We start from the raw sequence: 26835 nt of genomic DNA on the forward strand, positions 1-26835 counted from the left end.
GGGCAGAGCCCGTGCTGGCTCCCGGTTCCTGCGAAGTCTGGCCTGGCCCTCGGCAGAACTCCCTCTCCTTGGGCCGGGCCCAGCCACGCGGCTGCTCTGCCGTGGCTGCCATCGGAAGCCAGAGACTCACAAATTCACCAAAAGTAAGCACTCCCCACCCCCACGTCCTAAGTATCCTTGCGTAAAAAGACGCTGATTTCTTGGGGAATTCACAAATTAGCCATTCAGAATCGGGATTAAAGGGCTAGAATTCATCTACATCTGTCCTGAAAAGCCACTGAGTAAAATTCGATCAGCCACAGGAGAATAAGAGACCATTGGTATTAATCAGCTACCATGTTCCCAAATAAAGCAATTTTTTTGCCCCGTTAAATGGAAAGAGTCCTCTGATTCTGGCCCCGATTTTCATCCCGTCTGGATTTGTCATTTCTGTTTTGCGAACAAGGTTGGATTATCAAGTCACAAATTTAGACAGCCGTGGTCACCCGCTGACCCTCCCTGCCCCGCACCACACCTACTGAGGAATGGGATGGTACACAGGGCGTGATGCGTGTCGAACACGGCACAAAAGGCATACGGCTCCTTTTAGCGAGACACGCAAAGGCACAATGCATTTCCTCCCCTTTAGCCCCAGGAAACCCTCGCCGCGTTATGTGACAGCTTGGCAAGGGAAAACGGACACCCCTGACTTGAAAATAGCCCCGGTTGCAAGCCGCAGGACCCCGAGGTGACTTGGTGATGAGGCAGAGTGAGCGCTGGGCCCAACCTGGAGGCGGGCTAATGGGGGGAGACGCAGTAGACGGGCTCATGGGGGACACTCCTGCCTGGCAGAGGGGTGTGCTGAGGGCAAAGGGGGGCCCGCGGGTCGGGGTGGGCTCAGCAGCGCACAGCCAGCGGCCCGAACCAGGCTGAGGCCACATGGGGGCTGCTGACTACAGCTTAAGCATCTTCCTGGGCGTGGCGCCAATTTCACCTGTCAGCGTGGATGGAGCTTCAGGTAGACGACTGCCCCCCCCTTCGGGGCATGAACCCTGCTTTACCCTTAGCTGCCACCTTCCAGCACAGCACAGAGCCTTCTGGAGCCTCACGCCAGGCCAGACTCCTGCACCCGGGGAGACCACGCCCACGGGCACGCAGAGAAAACCTCAGATCCGTCCTGCCGACTGTGGCTCATCCATCTCCAGGGGCAGCGGAGCATATGGTGGAAGCAGGGGCTTTACTGCATCTGCTCGGACTCCAGAGCCGCCGAGGACGCTCACTTAAGGCGGCACCACTGTGCCGGGCACGTCTTGACACAGCTTCCAGTGGCCTGTTTCTCTCCACCGCTGCCCAGGTGGCTGGAGTCTCTAACACGTCACGGGACTCCTGCCCGCCCCCCCGCCCCAGTCCCCAGGCCCACCGTGCAGGGTCTGACCTCACAGGCAAGACTCTGTGTGTGTGTGTGTGTGTGTGTGTGTGTGTGTGTGCACGCACACGCGCACACACGTATCTGAGGAGGACCACGGCTTTCACCAGGGTCAGGAGGCACCATGCGGTGGCCACACTGGGCTTTCAGGCCCACCTCACACCTGCCATCCAGGGGCCTCTACACCGGTCACCGAACTCTTAAGACCTTGGACCTGACCCAGGATGCCTCTGCTTGCCTCCCCTTCTCCCCCATCCCCTTCTGGACTCCCTTCCAATCCTCCCCACCTGTGCAGACCCTTCCTGGGTCAAGGCTCAAGTGCAAAGCCTTCCCAGAGAACACAGCCCAGCTGACTATTCCCTTCTCTGGACACACACCTGCCTGCCCGTTCACCGTGTTGCTAAATCATCATCAAATGCACCCTCACATAGACCCCACGTGGGGCCTCTCGCAGCACTTTGCTCACGACAGCCCAGCGGCCACGCCACCACGACTGCCTTTTGCAGGGCCCGGTGTCCTGGTGAGGCCCGGCCCCAGGTGCTGCTCTGAGGGCCAGCTTCCCCCGTGGGCCCTGGGGGCAAAAACCCCAACCACTGATGTCACCGGGGATGGGGGACAGCCAGAGGTCACCCAGCTGAGCGGCAACTTTGAAAAGGCACGGAGCCCCTCGGGCCGAGGTGCGTGGCTTCTCCTGGAGATGGGTCAGGACCGAGGCCGCTTCTGACCTCTGTCAGGGAGGGGCCCTCGGCACCCTCAGGGAGACGCGAGGATGCCGGGGAAGCCCTGGCCGGTGAGCGGCCACCTCGCCTGTTTGTCCAAATTGATGCCTTGTTGCAGAGCAGTTCCGGGCAGCACGGAGCCTTCCTGCGGACCGCACGTCATTCCCTCCGTTACTTTTCGTGCCACCGGCGCGTTGACACGCGGGTGTTGTCTAAACACCTTACTTTATTTGGGTTTCACCCGTTTTCCCCTCATGTCCCTTTTGTATCTGAGGACCCGTCCAGGACACCAGGCGACACTGGTCCTCACGCGTCCTCAGGCTCCCCTGGGCTGTGACCGTTTCTCACACTCTCCTTGCATTCCACGGCCTTGGCAGTTTTGAGAAGTGTTGGTCGGTGTTTCGCGGACTGTCCCTCGGCTGGGGTTCGTCGGATGCTTTTCTCATGATTGGACGGGGGTTACGGGTTTGGGAGGAAGAGCACAGAGGGGAGGCGCCCTCCTCCCATCACGTCAGGGGCACTGCCATTCACGTGGCCCACCACTGCGATTGACCTTGACCCCACGGCCGAGGTCGTGCTGGCCAGGATTCTCCCCGTCCGGCTCCTCCCACCCCCCCACTCTGTGCTCTTTGGGAGGGAGCCGCTGTGCACAGCCCACACCTGACACGGGGCGGGGGGCCCCTCCTGGAGGGTGGAGGGTCCGCGTGAATTACTGGGGATTCTTCTGCCGGGAGTTTGTCTCTTCTCCCCCAGTTATTTATTTATCCAATCGTTCCTTTGTATCGGTGTGGACGCGTGGACATTTGGACTTTGCTTTACGATCCAACACCACGTCCTTCATTCTGCTGCTCAGCTGTCCCAGCTCTGCCGTCGGGAGCTCCCTCACTTGCTCCTGTGGATCTTCTCAAGGTGACCAGAGGGGAGGCCAGGCCCCAGCCCCTTGCAGGGACCCCATGGCTCACCGAGACGTGGGTGGGTTTCCACCTGCCCCGCTCACTGCCACGTGCCACCTGAGCCAGCCACGGCCACCAGGCGGAGGGTCCCAGAATGGGGGCGAGATGAAGAGGTGCCCACGGGCGCGGCGGGTGGGTGGGGAAGTGGCCTTGACCTGCGGTTCCGCGTCTGCAGCCCCTCCTCTCCCTCTCACGCCCTGTGGGGAGCAGGTTCAGCGGTCACTTCCCGTCACTGCCCAGCAAGATGGTTTCGGCAGCATCACTTCTGCTTGCACTCACCCGTGGACCCGCGGCCTGCTCCTTAACAGGTGAGAAGTCAGGCTTAAACCTGACACTGTCCCGGGGGACACATTGGGGACTGAAATTCATACTAAAGTGTAAACGGCTGTCACTGGCACCTACGCTGCACGCAGGTCCTGGCAGGAGGGTGGCCCCGGGCACCAGGACACGGTGGGAAGGTGTGTCTGGGATGGGGGGGGGGAAGGAGGGGCATCTGGCCAGAGCAGGGCAAGCGCTGGCCTCTCCTTGGTGAGCCCTCCACCCACAGTGTCGTCCAGAGGGAAAATCTCCACCTAAGGAGCCAAAGAAGCTGAAGATGCTGTAAGGAGAGACCAGGGAAGGCTTTTCCGGAGAGCGTGGGTGGATGCCAGGCCTCGTGACCAGCTGAGAAGAAGGCAGGCGGCCCTTGGCACAGCTGGCTGCAGAGTGCCCACAGGCTGGGATGTGCCAGAGCCCGCGGGCCTCAGTGAGAGGTGTCGGGGAGAAGTGGTGGCCCCACGGCCGGCAGGTGGACGCACGTGGTGAATGAGGGCCTGCCTCTGGGCTCAGCCCAGCGACCTGTCCCTGAGCCTCAGTCTCCCTAGGGGTGAGTCCTGGCAAAAGGCTGGGGCTCCCGAGGTCACAGACGGCCCTGGAAGTTGGCAGGGGGCAGAGCCATGGGTGCCAGACTCTCCTGCATACTGCACCAGAGAGGAGGGCAGGGGGCGTTGTCCAATTTCTGAACAAAGAGAACTGGGACCCCGAAGAGCCAAAGCAATCTTGAGAAAGAAAAACAGAGCTGGAGGAATCAGGCTTCCCAACTTCAGACTATACTACAAAGCTACAGTAATCCAGACAGTATGGTACTGGCACAAAAACAGAAATATAGATCAATGGAACAGGATAGAAAGCCCAGAGATAAACCCATGCACAAATGGTCACCTTATTTTTGATAAAGGAGGCAAGAATATACAATGGAGAAAAGACATCCTCTTCAATAAGTGGTGCTGGGAAAACTGGACGACTACATGTAAAAGAATGAAATTAGAACACTCCCTAACACCATACACAAACATAAACTCAAAATGGATTAAAGACCTAAATGTAAGGCCAGACACTATCAAACTCTTAGAGGAAAACATAGGCAGAACACTCTATGACATAAATCACAGCAAGATCCTTTTTGACCCACCTCCTAGAGAAATGGAAATAAAAACAAAAATAAACAAATGGGACCTAATGAAACTTAAAAGCTTTTGCACATTAAAGGAAACCATAAACAAGACGGAAAGACAACCCTCAGAATGGGAGAAAATATTTGCAAATGAAGCAACTGACAAAGGATTAATCTCCAAAATTTACAAGCAGCTCATGCAGCTCAATATCAAAAAAACAAACAACCCAGTCCAAAAATGGGCAGAAGACCTAAATAGACATTTCTCCAAAGAAGATATACAGATTGCCAACAAACACATGAAAGGATGCTCAACATCATTAATCATTAGACAAATGCAAATCAAAACTACAATTAGGTATCACCTCACACCAGTCAGAATGGCCAACATCAAAATATCTACAAACAATAAATGCTGGAGAGGGTGTGGAGAAAAGGGAACTCTCTTGCACTGTTGGTGGGAATGTAAATTGATACAGCCACTATGGAGAACAGTATGGAGGTTCTTTAAAAAACTAAAAATAGAACTACCATATGACCCAGCAATCCCACTATTGGGCATATACCCTGAGAAAACTATAATTCAAAAAGAGTCATGTACCAAACTGTTCATTGCAGCTCTATTTACAATAGCCAGGACATGGAAGCAACCTAAGTGTCCATCAACAGATGAATGGATAAAGAAGATGTGGCACATATATACAATGGAATATTACTCAGCCATAAAAAGAAACGAAATTGAGTGATTTGTAGTGAGGTGGATGGACCTAGAGTCTGTCATACAGAGTGAGATAAGTCAGGAAGAGAAAAACAAATACCGTATGCTAACACATATATATGGAATCTAGAAAACAAAATGGTTCTGAAGAACCTAGGGGCAGGACAGGAATAAAGATGCAGACGTAGAGAATGGACTTGAGAATATGGGGAGGGGGAAGGGTAAGTTGGGACAAAGTGAGAGAGTGGCATGGACATATATACACTACCAAATGTAAAATAGATAGCTAGTGGGAAGCAGCTGCATAACACAGGGAGATCAGCTCGGTGCTTTGTGACCACCTAGAGGGGTGGGCTAGGGAGGGTGGGAGGGAGACACAAGAGGGAGGAGATATGGGGATATATGTATACATATAGCTGATTCACTTTGTTATATAGCAGAAACTAACACACCATTGTAAAGCAATTATACTCCAATAAAGATGTTAAAAAAAAAAAAAAAAAAAAAAGAGAACTTGGGGCCGAAGCAGCCAGGAGGGAACTGGGGCAGAGACCTGCCCACCGCGGGGCCAGTGCCCACCCGGAGCAGACCGCAGGGCACCGTGCACCCTGACCTCAGGGACACCATTGGAAGGGCTATGACATTTAGAAATGTGGTTTCTAAACCACATTTTGGTGGGCAGTGGTGTGGGGGCCCGCCTGCACTGCCTGCCCCAGCACAGGATGGAAGGAAGGGCCTCGTTGCTCCTACCCGAGGTGAGTGGGCTGCCCTTCCGTCGGCCTCCCCCCCTGGCCCTCCCTCATGTGGCTGAGTTTGCGGTGCTGCAGGCCGGGGGCAGCTGCCCAGGGGGCCCGTCCTTGGCTGAGGTCCCATCCTGGCTTTGCCTCAGCCTGACGCAGTAGGAGCTTGACGTGGAGGCTCAGAAGGGGCAGAGGAGGGCCATCACCTGATCTGCTCTGGCTCCTGCCCCAGCCTGGACGGATCTAGGCAAAGCCGCCCCCAGGCACCCCGATGACCAGGGGTTCTCTTCTCAGTTAGGCTGATGGAGTCATGCAAACAGGTGACGATGACGCACATGAGAACCGTCCAGGTTCCAAGGAGCCCTGCCGGGTGACCATCCAGTGATGGAATAATCCAGCTGAGCTGGCCTCCCTTGGTCCCTTGGGGACAGACGATTCCCTTGAAACTTTCACCACTCAGCAACTGTAAGGAACGGGGACCTTAACACGCGTCTGGGGGAATCAGCAAGAGATCATCGCTGCTCCTCTCGTGCCCTGGGAGCCTTTTCATGGTGTATTTATCAGCTAGGGCTGCATAACAAAGGACCACAGCCGGTGGCTTACACAGCAGACATTCACTTCTCACAGCTGCGGAGGCTGGAAGTCCCAGATCAAGGTCTGGCAGGGCTTGGTTTTGGGTGAGGCCTCCCTTCTTGGCTGAAGACAACTGGTCTGTCCTCACGTGGCCTTTCCTCTGAGCGTGTGCAGAGAGAGCGTCTGTTCCTCTTCGTAAAAGCCACCCACGCTCTCAGATTAGGGCCCCACCTGTATGACCTCATGTAACCCTAATAACCTCCTAAGGACCCTTTCTCCAAATGCAGTCACACTGGCGGTTGGGACTTCAATGTATGAATTTGGGGGGACATAATTCAGTCCGTAATATACAGACTGAAAAGGAACTGGTCCTTTTCCTGGTGTGATTCACATACGCGTGCCCGGGCAGGGGTGGGGAAGGAGGGTGAGTCTGCGCCCTGGGAGGAGTTGCAGCCATGCGGGGTGTGCCTCCTGCCCGGCCACCAGGAGCTGAGGTCGGGGACATCTCCAGCCTCTGTGCCTTAGCATTTGCTCCCGATAATCACGGCTAGCGGTCCCCGCACCCACCGAGCTGACGTGGGAAATAAAAGGAGATGACTTAGGGAAAGGCTCTGGGCACCAGCCCAAGGGTGGGCGCTGGGCAGGTCCGAGACCCCTCTTCCTGCCTCGCCGCTTGCTCCCTGACACAAGTTACTTCCTGGGAACGTTTACACACCGACAGAGCTGGGCACACAAGACACAAAGCGCGGAGCACGGGCGTGAGACACGGGCTCGGGGAAGCCATGCGGCGGACGCAGGAGAGCGAGACACAGACGCACGGCCGGCCCTGCACCGCAGCCCGCAGCCCTGCGCACCTTACCTCGGAAGTAGGGGATGTAATGATGTCTGAACACGGAGGTAGGGCTTGGGTGTTGGGAGAGGGACAGGCAGCTACTGGTACCAACACTCACAGTACCAGCTGCGGGCAACAGAGAGCAAGTCAGAGTCGGCCCTGCACTTGTGGCCACAAAGCCGCAAAATATTCCTAGGCCCCGCTCTGCTAGGAACATTTCTGCTTCCTCTCTCGAAGAATGCACACCTTTCTGAGGCACCTGGAGGGGGGCCGCTAAGTACACTCTGGGCCAGTCTGCTCCGGGTTCCGAGTGAGGAAGCCCTGCCCTCTGGGGTCAGGGTGGCAGCGCCCCCGGGCCTGCTGGGTGGGAGCTGCTGGCCCCTGAGCCCTGCCCACTGCCCCACTTAGGGGGCTCCTTGGGATCCAGGGCCCAGGTGGAGGGCAGCTGGCCAGACCAGGGAGTGATCTGTCACCTGACAGGTACCCCGGCCTTGCCCAGGAGAGATTTGGGTCTTGGCTCTGGGGTGACCACCTGACCGGGCACAAGCAACAAGGCCAGAAGACCCAAATATGGTGGTCAGGGGTCAGCAGAGGCTGACAGCCCTTCTCCTGGACTCACCTGCTCGCCTGGTCACTCACTCACTCATTCATTCATTCATTCACTCACTCACCCACTTTCCAAACATCTGCTGAGCAGGATGTACCAGGCCCATCGCAGGGAGTCCATGAAAATAACTTTGCAAATGAATGAGTTTTGATTTTTCCACAAAGGCTGCAAAAATCAGAGTTGAGTCCATGGAGGTGAGGATGGAACCATGCAACAGCTGGCCGAGGAGGAGATGCCTGGAAAAATCCCTCAAGAAGCAGCCTCTGTGCGGAGTCCCCGCGGCTTGGACACGCTGAGGGCAACGCGGATTTTTAAAAGGGAAAGGAATGGAATACATAGCTGGGCGCCAGGCAGGGGATGAGGTGGGATGGTGTAGAGGACCCTCCTTGGGCTCCTCCCCACTGGGAGGGGGCTGGCAGTGGCCCCTTGCAAATCTTCCCATGGGGACAGCTGTCCTTGGGGCCACTAACCCAGCTACCGGTGAAGTGTCAATGCATATGCTGACTCTAGCTTTTGTTCGTTGATTTTGTCTTCATAGTGCAAACCTTCCCAGAACCACGCGAGCTTGGAACTAAGTGACTTCTGGTCTCCTGCCCTCTGTGCTGTTTTACCTTCCTGACATCTCTCGCTACGGACACACTAGCTGGATTCTACGTGCTCAGCGCTGCCTTGTGTGTTTCACAGGCCGGCTCCTCTAACCAACGGGGTAACCAGCTGCCTCTGCACTTAACCTCCCTGCCCCGGCAGGAGAGGGCCTTTTCATTATGTCATTAAAAGGACGGGCTCTCCATCACCCACTGGCAATCCCACGCCCTGCTGGTCGTTTTTCCAGGTGCTAAAGTAAGAGACAGACTCATAAGAGGAAAAGCCACAAGAAGCACAGCTTCCTGGGGGTAAAAAGAGGCCGCGGGGGGCGTGTACCTGGACGGCTGTAGTGCTGGGGCGACCGCGAGGTCGGGGTGTAACGGCCGAGGCTGAGCGACCCGGTGGAGCTCGGGCTGGAGGTCCGGCACTGCTTGTAGGAGCGGTCATCCTGATCCCCCTGGGAGAAGACAGCCTGGTGAACCCTGGAGCCGAGAGCACTGCCCACCCCTATCCACCCACCCCTCCGCCCTCCACTCGGGCGTTTGCCCTCCTGACCCAAGAGGCTGACTCAACACGGCCCCAGGACGCAGCCCCCCCACCGGCCAGGGCACATCTGCAGAGGCAGATGGGGGGCTGGCCTTGGTGCTGACACTCCCCTTGGCCTGAGCATTGTCCCCGTGCCTGCCAGGTACCGGAGGCCAGGGTCCCGCCCACGCCTCCAGCAGCCCCTCCTTGCGGCTGGGGCTCCCACAGAGGAGGCAGAGGCACCTGCATCTACCTCTGTCTTTCAGCTCCCTCTTGCCCCATCCTTCCCGGCACCCAGGGCCCCTTGGAACACAGTTTGAGAACCACTGAGATTCTGTATTCCCCCCGGCCTTGATGGGGGCTCCCCAGGTGCGGGCAGTAAGAAGAAGCCCCCCCCCCACCCCCGCCCAGAAGCCCAGCTGAGTCAGACCCACAAGCACTGACAACGCAGACTCCGTTCAAGCAGGATGGCCGCTGTCCGGAGTGGTCAGGGCAGGTGACAGGTGGCGTGAGATGGCGTGGCACCATGGCACGGGGGCAGAGCAGACCGCCCGCCTGCCACAGCTCGGCACGTTGGCCTGAGTCACGACACGGGCCAGCGTCCTGCCGTGGGGTGGACGCTGCCGCTTTGCCCCCGCAGGCTGGCGTGGGATGAGCGATGGGAGAGTCTGGGTCTGGCGCTCACGGCTCCCACGCCCTTCCAAGCTGACCTCCCGCCTCCTAGGGTTTGCTCTTTAGCAGAACCCACGGAGCCACTGTCCTTAAAGCTTGCCTGTGTGCCCACCTGCGCGCTCCGCTCAGGCAGCCCTCATGCTGGGCGCACACCTGCTAGGCCCCACCCACGCTTCACCCCGAGCCCCTCTGGCCCGGCCCATCCCGGCCATGGGCACGCGCGCTCCCCTGGGATGGCTACAGCCCTGCAGTCTAGTCTCCAGCCCCGGGGCATCCTCTGCACAGCCCCGCTGGCCAGTTTACACCACACAGACGTCCTGTCTTCTCGCCTGCGCTGTGCCCGGGGCTCGCGGCCACACGTGGGCGTGGCAGCTCGGTGCTAGGTGCCCACATGCAGGCTTTGGCTGTCACGTTCCTGGACCCAAGGTCTGACGCCCATGCAGACTGGAGTCTGATTGGTGGCTGTCTATGTCGCGGATCAGTTTTGAGAAACAAGAAAGAAGAGCTGGCTGCTAGTTCGTGCTATTTGATAGAGAAACGCTTTCAGCACATGTGTCCTCGAGGACCCAAGATATTCCCACAAGTCCCACTTGGAGGCGCGTGAGGTGGCCCAGGCTAACCCAGCCCCTGGACTTTTTCTCTAAAGAAAGCCGTGACCCAGACCTCAGGTCAGACACAGGTGTCCCAGGTGTCCGCATCGCAGGACCGACAGACGCAAGGGAAGCATGCAGATGAGATATGATTATAAAAATAACCGACGCCGAGGAGGACGCCCCAGCCTCAGAGGGTCACGGCCTGATGCCACAGTCAGAGGCCGCAGTCAAGGGCCTGGGAGACCCTCCAGGGGAGCCTCGGGCGGTTATCTTTACCATCCGGGCGGCAGTGCCGTGAGCAAACGGGGTGGGCCGGGGGCGGTTACCTCAGGCGGCGTTGGCGAAAGCAGCCGAGGGGACTGTGGACACAACATAGAGTTACCCGTTAGGCCCGGCGCCTGGTGGGCACTCGGGGAGGAGAGCGCCCCGGCCCAGGCTCAGCTTCACCACGGACCCCCCTCCACACGGGAGGGAACCCCAGCACGAGACCCAACACACGTTCCAAAACCTCCTTTTTTGGAGAAATACAGTCAATGGCACCCGAGGAAAAGGCCCCCAGGACAGTGCTCTGTGCGGATGAGCCTGGACCTCGTCTCATCCTGGCCCGCCCCCGCCCTGCCTCTCCCCCACGAGGACCCATTTCCGAAGGGAAGCCTGTTGGTTCCGGGCGTTGGGTGGCCACACCCTGCGAGCCCATCACCCTCAGGTTTCTTCAGAAGAGAGAAAAGGGGTCCAGAGAGTGGAAGCGCGATTCGGAGCCTCGGGGCTTGGCGTGAGGACCAGTGGGCGGGGTAGGGGGGGGGTCATCGGGGCCCTGGGGAGAGGTGACCGGCCTCCCCGGCCAGGCACCTCCCGCTGGAGCAGGTGAGCACCGCCTGCCACCTACAGACGTGTTACCAGGACTTAGGGAGGGAGTGCGTGGCAGAAGGGGCTCTGGAAACGGGGCTTCTAGGCAGGAAAGCTCACCTGTCTCCCCCTCTCCTGGACAGGTAGGAAGACGCCGTGGAGAGTTTCCGAGGAGGAGCCCTGGCGACTGGGGACGTCTGCTCGTACCATTAGCACGGCAAGGGGAAAGTGTTTCCCAATCTTCCCATTTCATGGAAGGGGAGACTGAGGCTCAGAAAGGCTGGCAGATCTCTGTGCTCCCAGCCCACTGCTCTTCCCTCTGCTAGCTTCCCACACTCGGATGAACTGCTGGAAGGCTGCAGTTCCAGAGAAGCAGGGGAAGCGGCCCGACCCCGAGGCCAGTGTCTGTTCAGCTCAGCGTGCTGACCCACGTCCTGTGGCCCACTCCACCATTTGCCCACAGAAGGGCTCCCACGGAGACCACCGCTGAGCAGCCTCCCAGCCCGGGCATGGCAGCGCCTGCGGAGGGCAGAGGCCTCGAGGTCCCACGAGATGGAGGAGGGACAGAACCCCAATACCTCGCTCTGGGCAACGGCCGCAGCCGGCACGGAGGCAGCAGTGACCAAAGTCAGCCACGAGGGCCCGAGCACCAGCTCTGCCCCCGTGAGCCGCACGGTCCTGGGCCCAACTCGTTCTCCCTCACCCTCGTCTTCTCTTCTACATCCTGGGACGGTCACTCCCAAAGTGCCGGGCCACAGGAAGTGGAGCGACGCAGAAGCCCAGCGTCAGTGCAGAGTGAGAGCGGGCCTGAGGAACGGGTGACGACTGTGGTATCAGCGACAAGGACCAGCCACCGCGGCGTGACCGGTGAGTGTGCTGTGAACCTCTGGACCCCTGGGCTGTCCCCGCCCTGTGCTCACGCCCTGCAGCTGTGCCAGCTGCTGGACCACAGCAGGTGTCTGCCAGGCTGGGCCTGCCTGCACGACCCCATCGAGCCCGGCGCCCCGGAGCCTCGGCTACACCTTGGGAGACTCAGAGTGGGGCGCCCATGCCGGGCCACCACACGTGACCGGCACACAGACACGGCCGACAGCCGGCCAAACACGCCGCCTCACCATCCCAGCCATCCCCATGGCCCGGTCACACTGAAGTCTCAAGAAGGAAAAGCGACTTCATCAGCAAATTCCAGGTTAAATGGAGAGGAGCAGCCGTGATTAGGAAGGCCCAGCAAAGGACACTGCCCACGGGACAGCGGGCAAGAAGTTGTCTGTGGTTCAACCAGGGGTCAAATCAGCCCGGGGAGTTCACGGGACGGGGGGACAGGCCAGGGCTGGGAGAGCCGGAGCGTGGCCTGGAGCGTTCTGGACAAAGGAACAGGATACATTTCCCGATGATGAACATCAGCCCAACTTAAGAAAATAAAGAGACTCTCGCTTTGCTCCTGTCACTTTCCTGATCGCCAGCGAGATTCCTGCTTTCTGCCCCCGCCGAGGGGGCCTGTCCAGACCCTCTCCGTCAGTGTGTCTGCGAGGGGCAGTTCGGGGCCAGAGCACACTGGGAATTCTTTAAAGTGGAGGCGCAGGTTATCTGAGGGGGTAAAGTAGGCTGAGGCCGCCGGACGGCCGTGGGGACGGACGCCAAGGGGACCGGCTATGGGCGCCACGCCCCGCAGGCTGGCCCCGGGCCGGGCAGGGCCGTACCTCGCTGCAGCTCTGCCTGTCCCCCACCGAGTGGCTGATGAAGGGCGAGTAGGAGATCATGTCGGGGCGGTCGATGCTGTAGATGGCCTTGCTCTTAGGGAGAGCGGCCAGGTCTCTGTAGTCAAGGATCTCATCGCCCAGCTTGGCCTGCGAGAGGAAGGAAAGAGCCGAGGGGGTGGTCAGACCCACACCTGGAGGCGTGGTCGCTTGGCAGCCATGGGTAGAGGTGGGTCCGAGCAAAATGGGGCCGAGGGGCAAAGGCGTGGGGAAGCCTCGTGGCACACGGGCCTGCGTCCCCGCAGACAGTGAGAACTCAGCCCGTGGTCTAAATACACACACAACCACACACACACACACATCTATGCTTGCATACATACATACACACGTACGTGTAAACAAATACACGTGTGCGGGCACTGAAAACACATACACACATATATGCATGCATACGTACATACACACTTGGATGCATACATACAAACACAAAGACCTGCACACACACATAATGTGCATGCGGGCACAGAAAACACACACATGTAGACATGCACACACATGCACACATGGGTGATGCATAGATACACAGGCACATAGTATACTTGTATGCACGCAACGCACATACACACGTGCGCACGCATAAAATGCACACATACGTAAAGGATGTACATACATGCATTTAAACACATGCACGATGTGTGCATGCATGAATGCACACATGCAAACACCCAACACGTACATGCAGGCCTGCACGCACAATATACGTATGCACACAGATGTGTACATATGCACGCACACAGGGAACGTACCCGCCTACAACTGTGGAGGGGAGACACTGACACACCCACACCTCCACACACTCACTCGCACCCACACAACCTCACCCACCCAAACTAGGACACACGTACACACCTCCCTACCCAGCCACTCACACACATACACTCAGGGCTTTGGAGCGCTTTCAATACGCAGCCAACTGCCTGCGGTTTGCCGGCCAGCTGTGTGGCCTCAGCGAGGTCACTGCAGAGGTGCTCACTTGTGGTGACGCACCTGGGGCCACCACATCTGCTTAGGTGAGGTCCACCTGGGTGCTCGCTCCCCTGCGATTGGGCCCGGTCTCCCCTGCACCACCCGCCGGCCCCTCCTCCTGGCTCCGGGCGCTGCCTGGGGGCGCGTGACAGGACAGGCCTTGGAGCGGGGTGGCCGCCTCGGCTTGGCTCTCACAGCAGGGCCGAGGTTCCCCCCCAAAGACCGGTCTCAGTCCCCGTGTCCCTGCAGCACCCCTCCAGCGCCGACGGAATGTTTACAGCCCACGAGCCCAACGGAAGAGAGGATATGAGGCCCCAGCCTGCTCCCAGCACGAGCCAGTTCCTGGTGGGGCAGATGCCCAGGCTCCCGTCCCTCCTGGAGCTGACACACCAGTCACCTCCTTCCCCCGGGTCCCCTCTGAGGATTAATCTCAGCCTGGCATTGCCAGCCACAGGCAAAGCTGGCCACTGGGGCTGCCCCCGCTGGCTCGGCTCAACCCCCAAACCCAGCAGGAACCCTCATCTCAACCCCGGCCTCCCTCGGTGCCCCTGGCCAGGTCAGCGCTGCCCCCGCCCTCCTCTCTGCCCCTTCCCAGACCCAGGCAGCTCTGGTCAAGGCCCTCACTGCCCGCATCCCTATCCAGCCACAGCCTCTGGGGGGCTGTCCTGCCAGCAATTCTTCTAACAAACACCACCAACAGCAGCGTGACACTACGCTCTCCGCCCTGGACAGCATTGGGCTGAGCCCAGGGGGCACTCACAGGACCTTCTCTTCATAGAGGCAGAACCGGAGCCCAGAGAGGCCGGGTAACTTGCCCAGAGTCACACAGCCAGGGAGGAGACGCAGGCTGTCTGAGTCCAGAGCCATGCTCCCCACCATGGCTCTCCTCTCCGCCAGGGCCACGTCGCTCAAACTCCAGCTGCACCCCGTCGTCCTCCAGCTCACATCCTCCGGCAGCCCCTTCCGGGATGGGTGACACAGCCCTCACTGCAGTTTCCAAACTTGGCCCTGATGTTTCCAGCCCATTCATCATAAGGTGTCTCCTCCTTCTTTCCCAAGTGTGCCAGGCTCAGCCTCCACCCTCCAGCTTTCTTTCATCCTCTGAAGTCCGGCAGCCCACCTCCTCCAGGAAGACTTCCCTGACCACCAACTCCAAGGCTCGCATGAGTTGTTGGGTACGCTAGGGGCAATCCCTGCCATCTGTGACGTAGGTTGAGAGAGTGAACACCTGATGCCTCAGATCTCTGGCGATTCCCTTGGGAACCCTGGGCAACGTTCAGAAGACCTGAGTTCAAACCCTGAGTCTGTCGTTTGTAACTGTGGTGCCACCAGATCAGCATTTTTGAGCTGCTCCTCTCTGTCTTCCGGGGAAATCTGAACTCAGGCCCCTGGGGATCTGGCCCTTGTGTATCTGCTCATCCAAGCCTCTCACTCCCCCACCCATGCCCCTTGTCACGCTCAACTCCTTACAGTTTCCAGAACATCCAGAGCCTGAGTGAAACAGAGCAGGACCCTATGGTGTTTCCACCCATGTCCTCTGCCTGCCTTTTGTCTGTAGAAAACCTTCAGCCAGAGAATAAGTTTAATCAGAGAAGTGAGAAGATGCAGAAACAAAGGAAAACAGTCAAAGGAGACCAAATAATAATAGTTTAATCATTAAGCAAAGTCAAAGACCTTTAGTTCCTCCTTAAGGGCTACAGATGATATTCTGAGCCGTATCCTGGGAGCTGCCTTATAGATACTGAAACCCCTACCAGGTGGAAAAAGTTAACTACATGATGACCAGACTGTAGCCATGACATAAGTGGCCACAATTCCAAGAATTGGCCTCAAGGAAATGGGAACAAACTGACCCTGGAACTGTACTTAAAACAATCAAGATGACGCTGGTCAGACCGCCGATGACCAATTTCAAGACGACTGTCAGAGCTGACTGTGCAGTTTCTGCACGTAGCCCCTTCCCTCCGTCTATAAAAGCTCTTGCCCAGTGATTGTCAGCGGGGGGAGTCAGCCTTTGGACAGGAGTCCGCCCTCCTCTACCCCGCCCCGGTTGCCGGCATCCAAAATAAAGCAAAGTTTCCTTTCCACCAACCTTGCCTCTTCATTGGCTTTTGAGCGGCGAGCAGCCGGACCGCACTTTCGGTTACATGAGGGCTTGGTGCATGCTGTTCCCTCTCTCCGAAATGCCCTTCCCAGGCCTCTCTGCCCGGCTCATCCTCTGGTCCTTCCAGATTCAGCCTGCTTCCCCTCCGCCACCTGAGTTGGACGTTTTTCTCCTGTGAGTAAAGGTGCTGATTTTGTGGGCGCATCTGTCTCCTTTTCTCCTAAGGCTGGTGGCTCCCGGGGGTTCAGGACCCTGATTCACCATGGAGTCCCTCTCCCTAACTCCACGCCTGACACGGCACAGGTCCTCGGGGCAGGCATGCCGAATGGAACTAGAATCGATCGCGCATTTGCCAAAGCCAGCTGGGTTCTCTGGGTCTTTGTCTCCCCCTGAAAACGGGAGTACCGCCTGGGCCTTGTCCAGCTGCTGGATTTCGTGGCCATCAACACGGCTCGACATAAAGGGCGATGCTGCCGCGGGGCTGGGAGAGGCCGGCATTCACAGGTCACTGTGCAGGCTGTGTCCACCCGCCCGCCTCTGTCCTGCTGTGGTCACAGCACTCAGTGCCCGCTGGCTTTCTCAGCCCCAGCTGCACAGTCCGCAGCGCCCGCCTTGCCCTGACAGCGGGGATCAGGGAGGCAGCTCGACGACGCCAACTGCCACCAACACGACCCTGCTCAGAAAGAAGCCTGCCCGCCCCCAGCTGGCCGGCTAGGCGGCTGTGCTCCTGGTTCCTCAGCATTTGTCCTGCCCAGCGGGGCTCACAGATGCATCTCCTTGCATCCAAGTTCTGCGGCGGTTGCCATGACAGTGGGCTATGTTGTCTAATTGGCGGAAGGCCACTGGAGTGTGTGTACGTACAAGTGTTTTCCCTTAGCTTTCTTCTCCCTTACGCTGTATCCAGCATAACAAATAATAATAAGATATGACCATAGATGATGTTATAGCTATAATATAATCCTACCGATAATATAATCTAATGATGCTGCTTTTATGCCATGCCGACTGACTGCTTTATTGCCACGGTGAAGAAAGGTTACAAAGCAATATAGCCAATGTGACCATGTGACCTCGTTTTGTTAAAAAAAAATACATGCACACAGAGAAAAAGAGACCTAAAGGGCGTACTTCAAAACATTAACAGTGGCTACTCTGGCTGGGAGGATTATAAATGGTATTCATTTTCACCTCTGCGCCAATCACTATTTTTTTGCTAATAAATGTGGGTTACATTTGTAATCAAGAAAAAGGCAGTGAAAAGATTACTTTTAAAAACCCACAATTTATTGAGCACCTACTGTGTGCATGTTTTATCCTAGATACTAAGGTGAGTGAGGCACGGCCCTGCCCGCCAGGAGCTCACAGCCCGTGTGGGAGACGGTAGCCACATCACATGATAAATTCCTTGCCATTCCTGCGCACAGGGACATCACGGGGAATTGATCTCTTCCGGATGGGCAGGAAGGGGGAGGGAGGGAGAGGAGGCTGCATTTGAGAACAACCGTCCCACAGCAGGCGGGTCCCAGGCGGCTGGCATCCTTTTAAGCACGCTGAGCTGGTGCATGGATTGGGACCGCCGTCCTGAGGTCCTGAGTGTGCCCAGCGCTAAGCAGAGTCGGGTGCACGGTAGGGTGACAGGAGATACCAACAGGGAGGTGGAAGGAAGAGCAGGGGCTGAGCCTGAGATAAGAAGGGCAGGCTTGACCAGACTCTCGTCTCCTCAGTGAAGGAATTGCATGGATGTGCCCTGCCAACTGGTGCTGATACCAACCCTGACTTGGGAGGGATGGCCAGGGTGGGACGTCTCCCGGCTGGGCGCTGGCCATGGTGCTGGGAGTCCGTGTGTTAGAAATGGATGCAGGTCCTTGGACGGTGGCTGCATGACTCAGAAGCTGTGACACAGACTAGCTTCTGCACCTCTCTGAGCTGCACCTAACTGGGACGCCAAGAGGCAAGAGGAGACAGCAGAGTACGCTCCTTGGTACCCAGGACTCAAGGCACCTCTGCAGTGTCAAACTAACAACTGGTGCTTCAGATTTCAGGAGACAGGATTCAATGAATTCGCCCGAGGTCTTCTATTTATTTTTTTAATTTTTAGTTTTTTAAAAATATAGCTGTGTGTACACTTCAAGGCCTTCTGTTTAAAACTGGAATCCAGAACATTCGTATTAGCTGAGCAAGAAGTCTATCTCAGCTGGGACGGTGCGACCAGCTGGAATCTACCTCGGCTGAAGGCACACCCAGCTGGTGGGCAACTTCTTTGCCCGCTGTCATCCTTGTCAAGTTCGTGTTCCCCAAGGGCGGGGAGGCCATGTGACCCGATCAAGGGGCGTGGACTTGGCTGTGCTGAGAACTGCCAGGTGGAAGAAGGGACCCAGCAGGGCTGGTTTTCAGCACTGGGCAGCGGGATTCCCTGGGAAGAGCCCAAGCTCTGTGGTGGCGGAGACCTGGGTTCAAAGGCAGCTCCGCTGCTTACCGCTGCATGACCTTTAAAGCAACAGTGATCTCAGAGACCACTGTCCCTGCTCACTGCGCGGTTACATGGTCACTACCGTGCCTAAGCCTCTTACAAACACCAATTTGTTCAAAAAATAATAGTTCATGTTTAATGAGCAGTTTCCCAGCAGCAGCTGAAGTCTGGGGACACGACCATGCCTGGCCGCATGCCAAGTGCTTCACAAATACTATCTCATTCAAATAATAATAGTCATTATTATTATTATTCATGATGATGATGGTATTAGGGGCTAAATCGTGTCCCCCCCAAATTTCTATGTTGAACCACTAGCCCCCCGCACCACAGAAGTAACTACATTTGGTGATATGGGCCTTTAAAGTGGTGATTAAGGTAAAAAGGGGTCGTTAGGGTGGGATCTGATCCAGTGCGCCCGGTGTCCTTCTGAGAAGAGGAGATTAGGACACAGAAGTGCACAGAGGGACGACCACGTGAGGACGCAAGGAGAAGACGGCCGTCTACACGTCCAGGAGAGAGGCCTCGGAGGGAACCAACCCTCCAGACACCTTGACTCAAGACTCCCAGCCTCCAGGACGGTGAGAAGATACATTTCCGTGGTTGAAGCCCCCTGGTCTGCGGTACTTTACGGCGGCCCCGGCAAACGAGCACAGATGTCATAACAGTAATTCCAGCGAGCGAGCGTTTCCGGTCTTCCCTCTGGGCTCAGGGCTGGGCCCGGGGCCTCCCACTCAGTACCTCAGTGGCCCTGGGCAGCAGGCTCTGTGGGTCCCCAGGTACAGGTGAGCTCCCAGAGGCTCAGAGAGGCTAACATCTCGCCCAAGGGCACACAGCTGCCTGGTGACTTCATGCTGCCTTTCTGAGCCTCCGGGTTTGCATCTGCAAAGGGTCATCCTGCAATTTACCCTCCGGACTAGAACCCTTGTTATTATCACCCATCGGAATTTGGGTCAGGAATGGCCCTAGCCTAACTAGAATGAGAGCTCGGGGAGTAAAAAGCAGTGGTGAGAAGAGCGAATCCCATCTCCATCGTGTGAGAGAAAAATGAGGCCCTGGCCGGGTGGCAGGGGGGATGAGAGAGGCGACTTGTCCCAAGTCACTGGCTGTCCTTCGGGTGTGCAGCTGGGCCAAGATACCCAGTCCAGGGCTCGCCCCCCCTTCCCCTCCCCAACCCTGCACAGGCTCTTTCCCAGACAATGAAGTTTGCCACTTAGACAAGTAAACTAGCAAATAATTACAACAATCACCTTCCATTTCTAATCCCACCACCCAGAGGTAACTGTTATTAACTATTCGCTAAGATGTTCCCAATCATTTTTAGACTTGTATGTGCACGTACACACATACACACACAAATACCCATTCCCATAATACACACGCACGCACACACACGTGCACATATACACATATGCGTACACACATACGCACATACATACACACACATACCCGTACATACATATGCACACAAATACATACACACACTAACGAAAATGGGATCACATAACATATATTACCCTTCACATGCGTCTTCTAAAAACACGTTAGGAACTTTCCACAGCAGCGGGCACAGATCTGCACCGTTATTTGTGACACGTGCCCGAGTGTTATTTACGCAGGTGAGTCCTGGCTGTGGGGATGCGGGTGTGACTCACCGACACCTCTGTAGCCACAGCTGTGAGCACACCCCTCCGTGCACCTGTCGCCATATCCCGGGGCAGCCGTGGTCACACAGCACATCCACACTGGAGGCTCCGACCCAGCCTCACGGTCTGCACCAATCCCTCCCGCGGCCTCCGGGGGGGTGCTGGCCCCGGTCCCCCACTCCGAGGGCACACTCAGCAACGGCCCCAGGCCCCGGGGCCCCTCCCCACTCTCCACAGAGAGAATCCAACTTACATAAATCACGCGGCTCGGAGACCCTGAGGTGCTGGAAGCAGGGGCGGAAATGATGCTCTCTGCAGAGGTTCTGGTTTCCTAGGAGAGGAGGAGATAGGAGGAGGCTGAGGCAGACTGTCAACGCGAAGAACCTTTCAGAGGCAATTACACTCCAACAGAAATGCCAGCTCACGAGATACTTTTCATTTGCAGGTTGAAAGGATTCTTAAAATAAACATGCAGGCTTGAATGAACGACAGCACAGCTGTAATTAGAAGACACAGCAGGTGACCCTGGCTGCAAGCAAAGCAGCCACGCTTTCAGCGCCGGCCGGAACCGCTCCCGTGATCACCAAGCTTTCACGGCGTCAAGATTATCTGTTTTTCGGAGGATGAGAGCAAGCGATGCAGTTTCTGTGTTTCTGCGCGTTCCAACGGCAAAGGCAGAATTGCGCTGCTCAGAGACCGTATTCTCCATGTCGATTACGGGGACGTACTGCAGCTCGTTCCACCAGCCCCGCCTCTGTCGCCTGACTCGGCGGCCCTCACCCCTGCTGGGACCACCCACGTACCTAACTCTCCACACCTCCCACGTGCCCTGTCTAAACGGGACCCATCTCCACAAAGGGCCCCCCTCTCCCTACCCACTCATGGCTCCTCTCTTGTTTTCTAAGCAAGTCCCTTCCTCCCACCCCCTGGAATTCTGTCCAGCCCCTCTCAGTGGTCCACACCCGCTGCAATGGCGCCAGCAGCCTGGGAGGGGCCGCATTATGAACTGAATTGCATCCCTCCAAAACTCATACGTTGAAGTCAACACCCCAGTTCTCCAGAATGTGATTGTATAGGACATTTAAGGATGCAATTAGGTTTAAACGGAGTCTTTAGGACAGGCCTGGATCCAATCTGACTGGTGTCCTTAGAAGAACAGGAGACTAGGACACAGATATGCACAGAGGGATGACATGTGAGGACACAGGGAGAAGACGGCCCTCTACACGCCCAGGAGACAGGCCTCAGGAGAAACCAACCTGCCCACACCTTGATCTTGGACGTCCAGCCTCCAGGACTGTGAGAAAATACATTTCTGCTGTTTAAGATCCCCAAGTCTGTGGCATTTTGTATGGCAGCCCCAGGACGCTAACACCCGTCATAGACCCCCGCCAAGTGGATGACCCCCAGGTCTGGCTACGCTCAGCACAACACCAGCGAGAATGGGACAACACCAGGACCAGATGTGAGGCCGACACGGTAGTGGGAGGGACAAACCTGAAAGGCATAGGGGGTGGTGCCTGGGTAAACCTGACTGGAAGCCTGTTCTGCATCTAGAAGGGAAAGAGAAGAGGGCGAGGGTGTGCTGCTCTGTGGTCATCTCTGCGCTCGGTCACTCGTCCAGCTGGTCCATCCCCTCTCCTTGCCCCAGTTATGACCCTGGCATCCTCTTGAGGCCTGCCCTGCTTCCCCGGGCCCCTCGGAGGCAGGGGCTGGGGTCCCTCAAGGAGCTCAGCCTGACCCCTGAGGCTCGGCCACCCCCAGTAAAACACAACGTCAAGTGCTGTTGCAAAGGAGATGCACCATCGGAGGCCAGTAACACTGGGTCTGTTTTATCACTGCCCCTGTGGCCAGGTTGCCTATTTTACTAGGCAAAAATGATGTACGCACACATTTAATACACTTGAAAGAAAACTTTGACTCTCAGCTTCCTTCTCTATGAAATGGAAAAACCTGCTTGGAAGGCGCTTTCTGTTTCTGAGGACTCAGGCACAGCCTGTTAGGGGCTTGGCACTGGTAAATCATCCTTACTTTTATTTCTGTTCCGTTTATTCCAGCTCACGGCAGGAAGCCCCTTCTTTGCAAAGGCGACGAACACTGGTTGTTTTAAAAGAAAAGTGCCCCTAAGCTGAGAGCTGCAGCAGTGGCACAAGAACTGTCCCCCAGACCAAGAGGGACACTTCCTGGCACAGGTGGGGCGGCACCGGCTTATTGTCACCATGACCCCGACGGAAGGGGGCTCAGGCTCTTTGAGTGGCAGCGGGCGCCTGGGTTTGCTCTGGCACGTTTCAGGGTCCCGAGCAGGCAGGTAGGTGGCTGCACGGTGCTCCTCTCCCTGTGCCAGGTTCCCAGCCCCGGAGAGGCCAGGGCGTCACCGCGTCCCACAGGTCAGGGAGCCCAGACACGAGGGCGCCGAGTCCAGGTGATTCTCCCAGAGTCAGGAGACCTGGGCTTTCTCTCACTTTCTCCCTACCCTGACTCCAATTCGTTCCAAGGAGCCTCACAATCAAACCCAATACCCAGTTGTGTTCTCCAGGGCCTTGTTCACACCTGCAAAGGACCGGGCAGCTCATCCAGCCCTGTCCCCACCGCTCAGCCTGGTCCTGGGAAGCGTCGTCCTACAACGGTGATGGGGGCGCCTGGTTCTCATTAAGTTCACACACAAGCTGCATGGACACCGCGTGAGGGGTCAGCACCCACTCATCTCCAACTTAAAGCCTAGGGGCTGAGGTTCAGAGAGGGCTAGTGATTTGCCCAAGGTCACACAGCTGGGCAGAGGCAGAGTCCAACACCAAGGCTTGCTCTCCCACCCCGGCGGCCGCTGCGAATTCCACTAAAACGTTCTCACTCATGCTCAGTCACCCCGTCCTTGCATTTAGGGCTCTGGGACCATCTCAACAAGCCTGTCTTCTCCCTGCTCAGCGGCCTCACAGTCAGCGCAGGGGCTCTTGCTTCCTCCCAGGTCCCCCCGCGGTAAGCAGCCCGGACCTCTGTGCCCTGGGCTGGGGGTGGGGGTGGGGAAGGACACGGGCTCTTGACACGGTAACCGTGGAGACCCGCAGCCTGGGGGACCAGCCCGGTCAGTCCAGGCTCCCTCTGCCCCCACCAGAGCAGGAGCCCGCCCGGCTGTCCCCGGCCACCTTCTCCACGCAAGGAGCTCCTCTCCAGCTACTCAGCTGACACAGGGCCGCCCCTTGCCATGGCTCTGAAACCCGCACTCAATCCCCAGCAGATCGCGGCTCCTCAGACTCGGGACCCAGAGCCAGAACAGGGCTGGGCCCTGTGACCCACTCTCCTGCACACCTGCCAAGTCTCAGCTCCGGGAAGCTGGCCTCCCCCTCCCCCTGCGGCCCATCCAGCTGGCCCCGTCCCTCCCCCTGTCACAGGCAAGCATCCTGCACCCTAGAGTCTGCCCATCTGTCTCCCCTGCCAGATGATGTGGGCCCTCCTGTAGGGCAGGGACCCCCTGGTCTTATTCACCTCTGTGCTCCCGGTACCCAGCCCGGAAGGGACACAGCAGGTGCTCAGTGGCTGTGGGTTGAATGACCACGTGATCCAATGCCCAACGATGCACTGGGGACGGGCAGTTAGGACCACAGCCTTCCGACGGGTTTTCCCTGGGCACGCTCAGCAGACGCACGTCCTTGTCCTGGGGGGCACCCATCCCCCGGGGGAGCACACGGTCAGGGAGACCTTCCAGGCAGTGAGGAAGGACTGCCCTCTCTCTCCTGGCTCGGCCTGGCACGGACTCCGGTGCTGGCCCCTGTTGCTGGACGCAGAGATGGAGCTGGCTCCCGGGGGTCCTGGAGCCCACTGGGCCTGGCGTGAGGGGCACTAGTTAGATGACGGCTGAGCAGCTCTCCAGAAGAGTGAGTTAGCTCTCGTCTGGATTACCACATAACAGTGGAGCTGCCTCCACCCAGAGGCCGGACTCAGAGGGAGTTAGTGACGCCACCTCTGCTGCACTTCTCAGGGGCTGATGGCCCCCTGAGCAGACCCCGCTGGGCTGACCCGGAGCTGACCGGGTCTGGCTGGTTCATGTGCATTAGCTGCCTTGCAGGCAGTGAACAATACAGAAAAGCACAGCTCTCTCCCCGCTGCCCGGGCAGGGAGCAGTCAGCTGGCCGGGAGAACTATCTCCAAGGGGACCCGAGTGCCCAGGGAAAGTCATCTGTGCCTGTGCCATCCACCCACTGCCCTGTCCGCCTACCGTCCTGTCCACGCACTGCCCGGCCCGCCCACTGCCCCGCCCACCACTGCCTTGTCCACTCACTGCCATACCCCTCACTGCCCCGCCCACCCACTGCCCCGCCCACCACTGCCCTGCCCACTCACTGCCACACCCCTCACTGCCCCGCCCACCCACTGCCCCACCCACCACTGCCCTGTCCACTCACTGCCACACCCCTCACTGCCCTGCCCGCCCACTGCCCCGCCCACCCACTGCCCTGTCCACCTACCGTCCTGTCCACTCACTGCCCGGCCCGCCACTGCCCTGCCCACCCACTGCCCTGTCCACTCACTGCCCTGCCCGCCACTGCCCCGCCCACCCACTTTCCTGTCCACCTACCGTCCTGTCCACTCACTGCCCGGTCTGCCACTGCCCTGCCCACCCACTGCCCTGCCCGCCACTGCCCCGCCCACCCACTGCCCTGTCCACACTGCCCTGCCTGCCACTGCCCCGCCCACACACTGCCCTGTCCACACACTGCCACACCCCCTCACTGCTCCGCCCATCCACTGCCCTGCCCACCACTGCCCTGTCCACTCACCACTGCCCTGTCCACTCACTGCCACACCCCCTCATTGCCCTGCCCACTCACTGCCCCGCCCACCACTGTCCCGCCCACCCACTGCCCTGTCCACCTACCGTCCTGTCCACTCACTGCCCGGCCCGCCCACTGCCCCGCCCACCCACTGCCCTGTCCACTCACTGCCACACCCCTCACTGCCCCGCCCACCCACTGCCCCACCCACCACTGCCCTGTCCACCCACTGACGGTGCCCACTCACTGCCCGGCCCACCAGGCCCAGAGTTTATTCTCATTTCCCGGGCGAGACAGGAGAGGCTCTGAGGGGCGGAGGTGGGGCTGGGACCCGGGGAGGGTGAAACGAGGGACAAGCAGGGCATGACTGGGGCCTGGATCCTGTCCCAGGACACGGAAGGGCAACTGTTGTCGGGCTGCTGGCCTCTGCCCCAAATGTTCCCAAAGCATCTGTGGAAACAAGCCCAGGAAGCCAACTCCAGGGCAAAGACCAGCCCCCGGGGCAACGAGCCTTCCCTTCCTCCCTGCCCTGCCGGCCTTCAGCATTCAGCGGGCCTCCCTTCTGCTGGGCCAGTGGCCTCTAGGCTGAGAGCAGAGGTGGCTGCTGCCACCAGGCCTGGCAGCAGCTGGGCTCCCTGCAGGCCCCGAGGCCAGCTCAACAGCGGGTCCAGAATCCAGGGGCTGGTGCGGGACACGCCGACCTGGTTAGGGGAGGCTCTGGGGACACAGAGGACCCGGGGCACGTGGTCCTCCTCCGCGGAGCCCTCCCACCCCGGCTCAGGGCCACCTTTCCCCAGGTCGCCATGACACACCAGGGGTAGCAGGATGGTCCCCACGGCCCTCAGACGTAACGTGCACCTAAGTCCACCTGTTCCTGCCTCTATCAGGAACAGCAGGGCTTGAGATTTAGTCACCTCAGTGCCGCAAGCCGAGAGCCATGAATGATTCACGAAGGGGCAGATGCCCAAAAAGCAGCGGCTTCCAAACCCACTGAAATCAACTGCTAAAGAAAATGGGAGGATTTCCCTCTGTTCAGTTCTTTCAGAACGGGCTTGGCAAGAGTGTGCTGAATTGGGCTGGGTCCCACCCACCCCGAGGGCCCGATACGAGGAGGGTCCCCTCCACCAGCCCATGCCCCCATCACGACTTCTGGGCCAAAGTTCATGAGGTGGGTCTCCATCCAGCCCCACCAGGAACTCCCAACCCCTGAGCCCCCGCGGTGTCTGCTAGGTCTGGGGACAGGTTTCTCCTCTGGCTCTGCTCACTCCCCACAGCCAAGGGTGGGGGGACTCCGCAGCCCTGACCCCTCGCTCCCACAGCGCAAGGTATTATTGAAGGACCCAACGAACAGAACCAGCGTCAACAGTAAAGAGCGAAGTACGCCCAACAGCAGAGCTCCGTCCCTTTCCTCCTGGAGCAGAATTCCTCTGGGCAACGGTCCCTCCTGCCAAACACAGCTGCCGGAGTCTCAGGGAGCCACCGAGACCCCCGGATCGGCCGGCCTCCCACGCTCTTCCTGGGGGACCTGCCTGACTCTCCAGCCCCTGCTCCTCTCAGCCCCTCCCCACCTCCACCCAGGGACCCTGGTCACCTCGGCCTCTTGGCCCAGAGCTGCCACCAGCAGAGCGAGCCCCTCACCCCCGAAAGGAATTCTGGGCATCCCACGGGCTTGGGTCCGAGAAGGCTGGGTCTGAGCTCCGCAGTGATCCCAGCGTCACTCTGCACACCCCACGCAGGCACAGTAGCAACCCCGTGGGTCCCCCCGCCCCCTGCAGCAGTTTCCCGTCCATCTCCCCAACATGGATGCAGACCCGCTGCTACGCGGCATCTGAGTAGCCAGGGTCTTCAAGGGCCCACTGCCACCCGGCTCATCCGGAGCCAGTTTGGTGGCTTTAAAAGGGTTGGCATGCCTGGGACACCACGCAT

The 26835-nt window shown here is 58.3% G+C and overlaps 1 protein-coding gene across 29 annotated transcripts in view; it reads right to left on the reverse strand.

Moving 5' to 3' along the window:
• ABLIM2 (actin binding LIM protein family member 2) overlaps positions 1 to 26835 on the reverse strand; it is a 152501-nt gene that overhangs the window by 42132 nt on the left and 83534 nt on the right. For 7 of the 29 annotated variants that reach the window (XR_014244493.1, XR_014244494.1, XR_014244495.1 and 4 more), the window contains exons 9-13: positions 20397 to 20474; positions 12901 to 13047; positions 11321 to 11440; positions 10681 to 10713; positions 8901 to 9021 (exon numbers count right to left, since the gene is read on the reverse strand). Coding sequence is in view for 2 of the 29 variants with exons in the window: in XM_082391452.1 (XP_082247578.1) it covers positions 7400 to 7498; positions 8901 to 9021; positions 10681 to 10713; positions 12901 to 13047; positions 20397 to 20474 (478 nt within the window). In the remaining 27 variants the exon portion in view is untranslated. Of the gene's footprint in view, positions 1 to 7399; positions 7499 to 8900; positions 9022 to 10680; positions 10714 to 11320; positions 11441 to 12900; positions 13048 to 20396; positions 20475 to 26835 lie in introns of all 29 variants that reach the window. The other 22 variants (XR_014244481.1, XR_014244500.1, XR_014244501.1 and 19 more) reach the window with 5 other exon arrangements.

Source organism: Balaenoptera borealis (assembly GCF_965194805.1).
Source record: "Balaenoptera borealis genome assembly, chromosome: 4".
Lineage (NCBI taxonomy): Eukaryota > Metazoa > Chordata > Mammalia > Artiodactyla > Balaenopteridae > Balaenoptera > Balaenoptera borealis.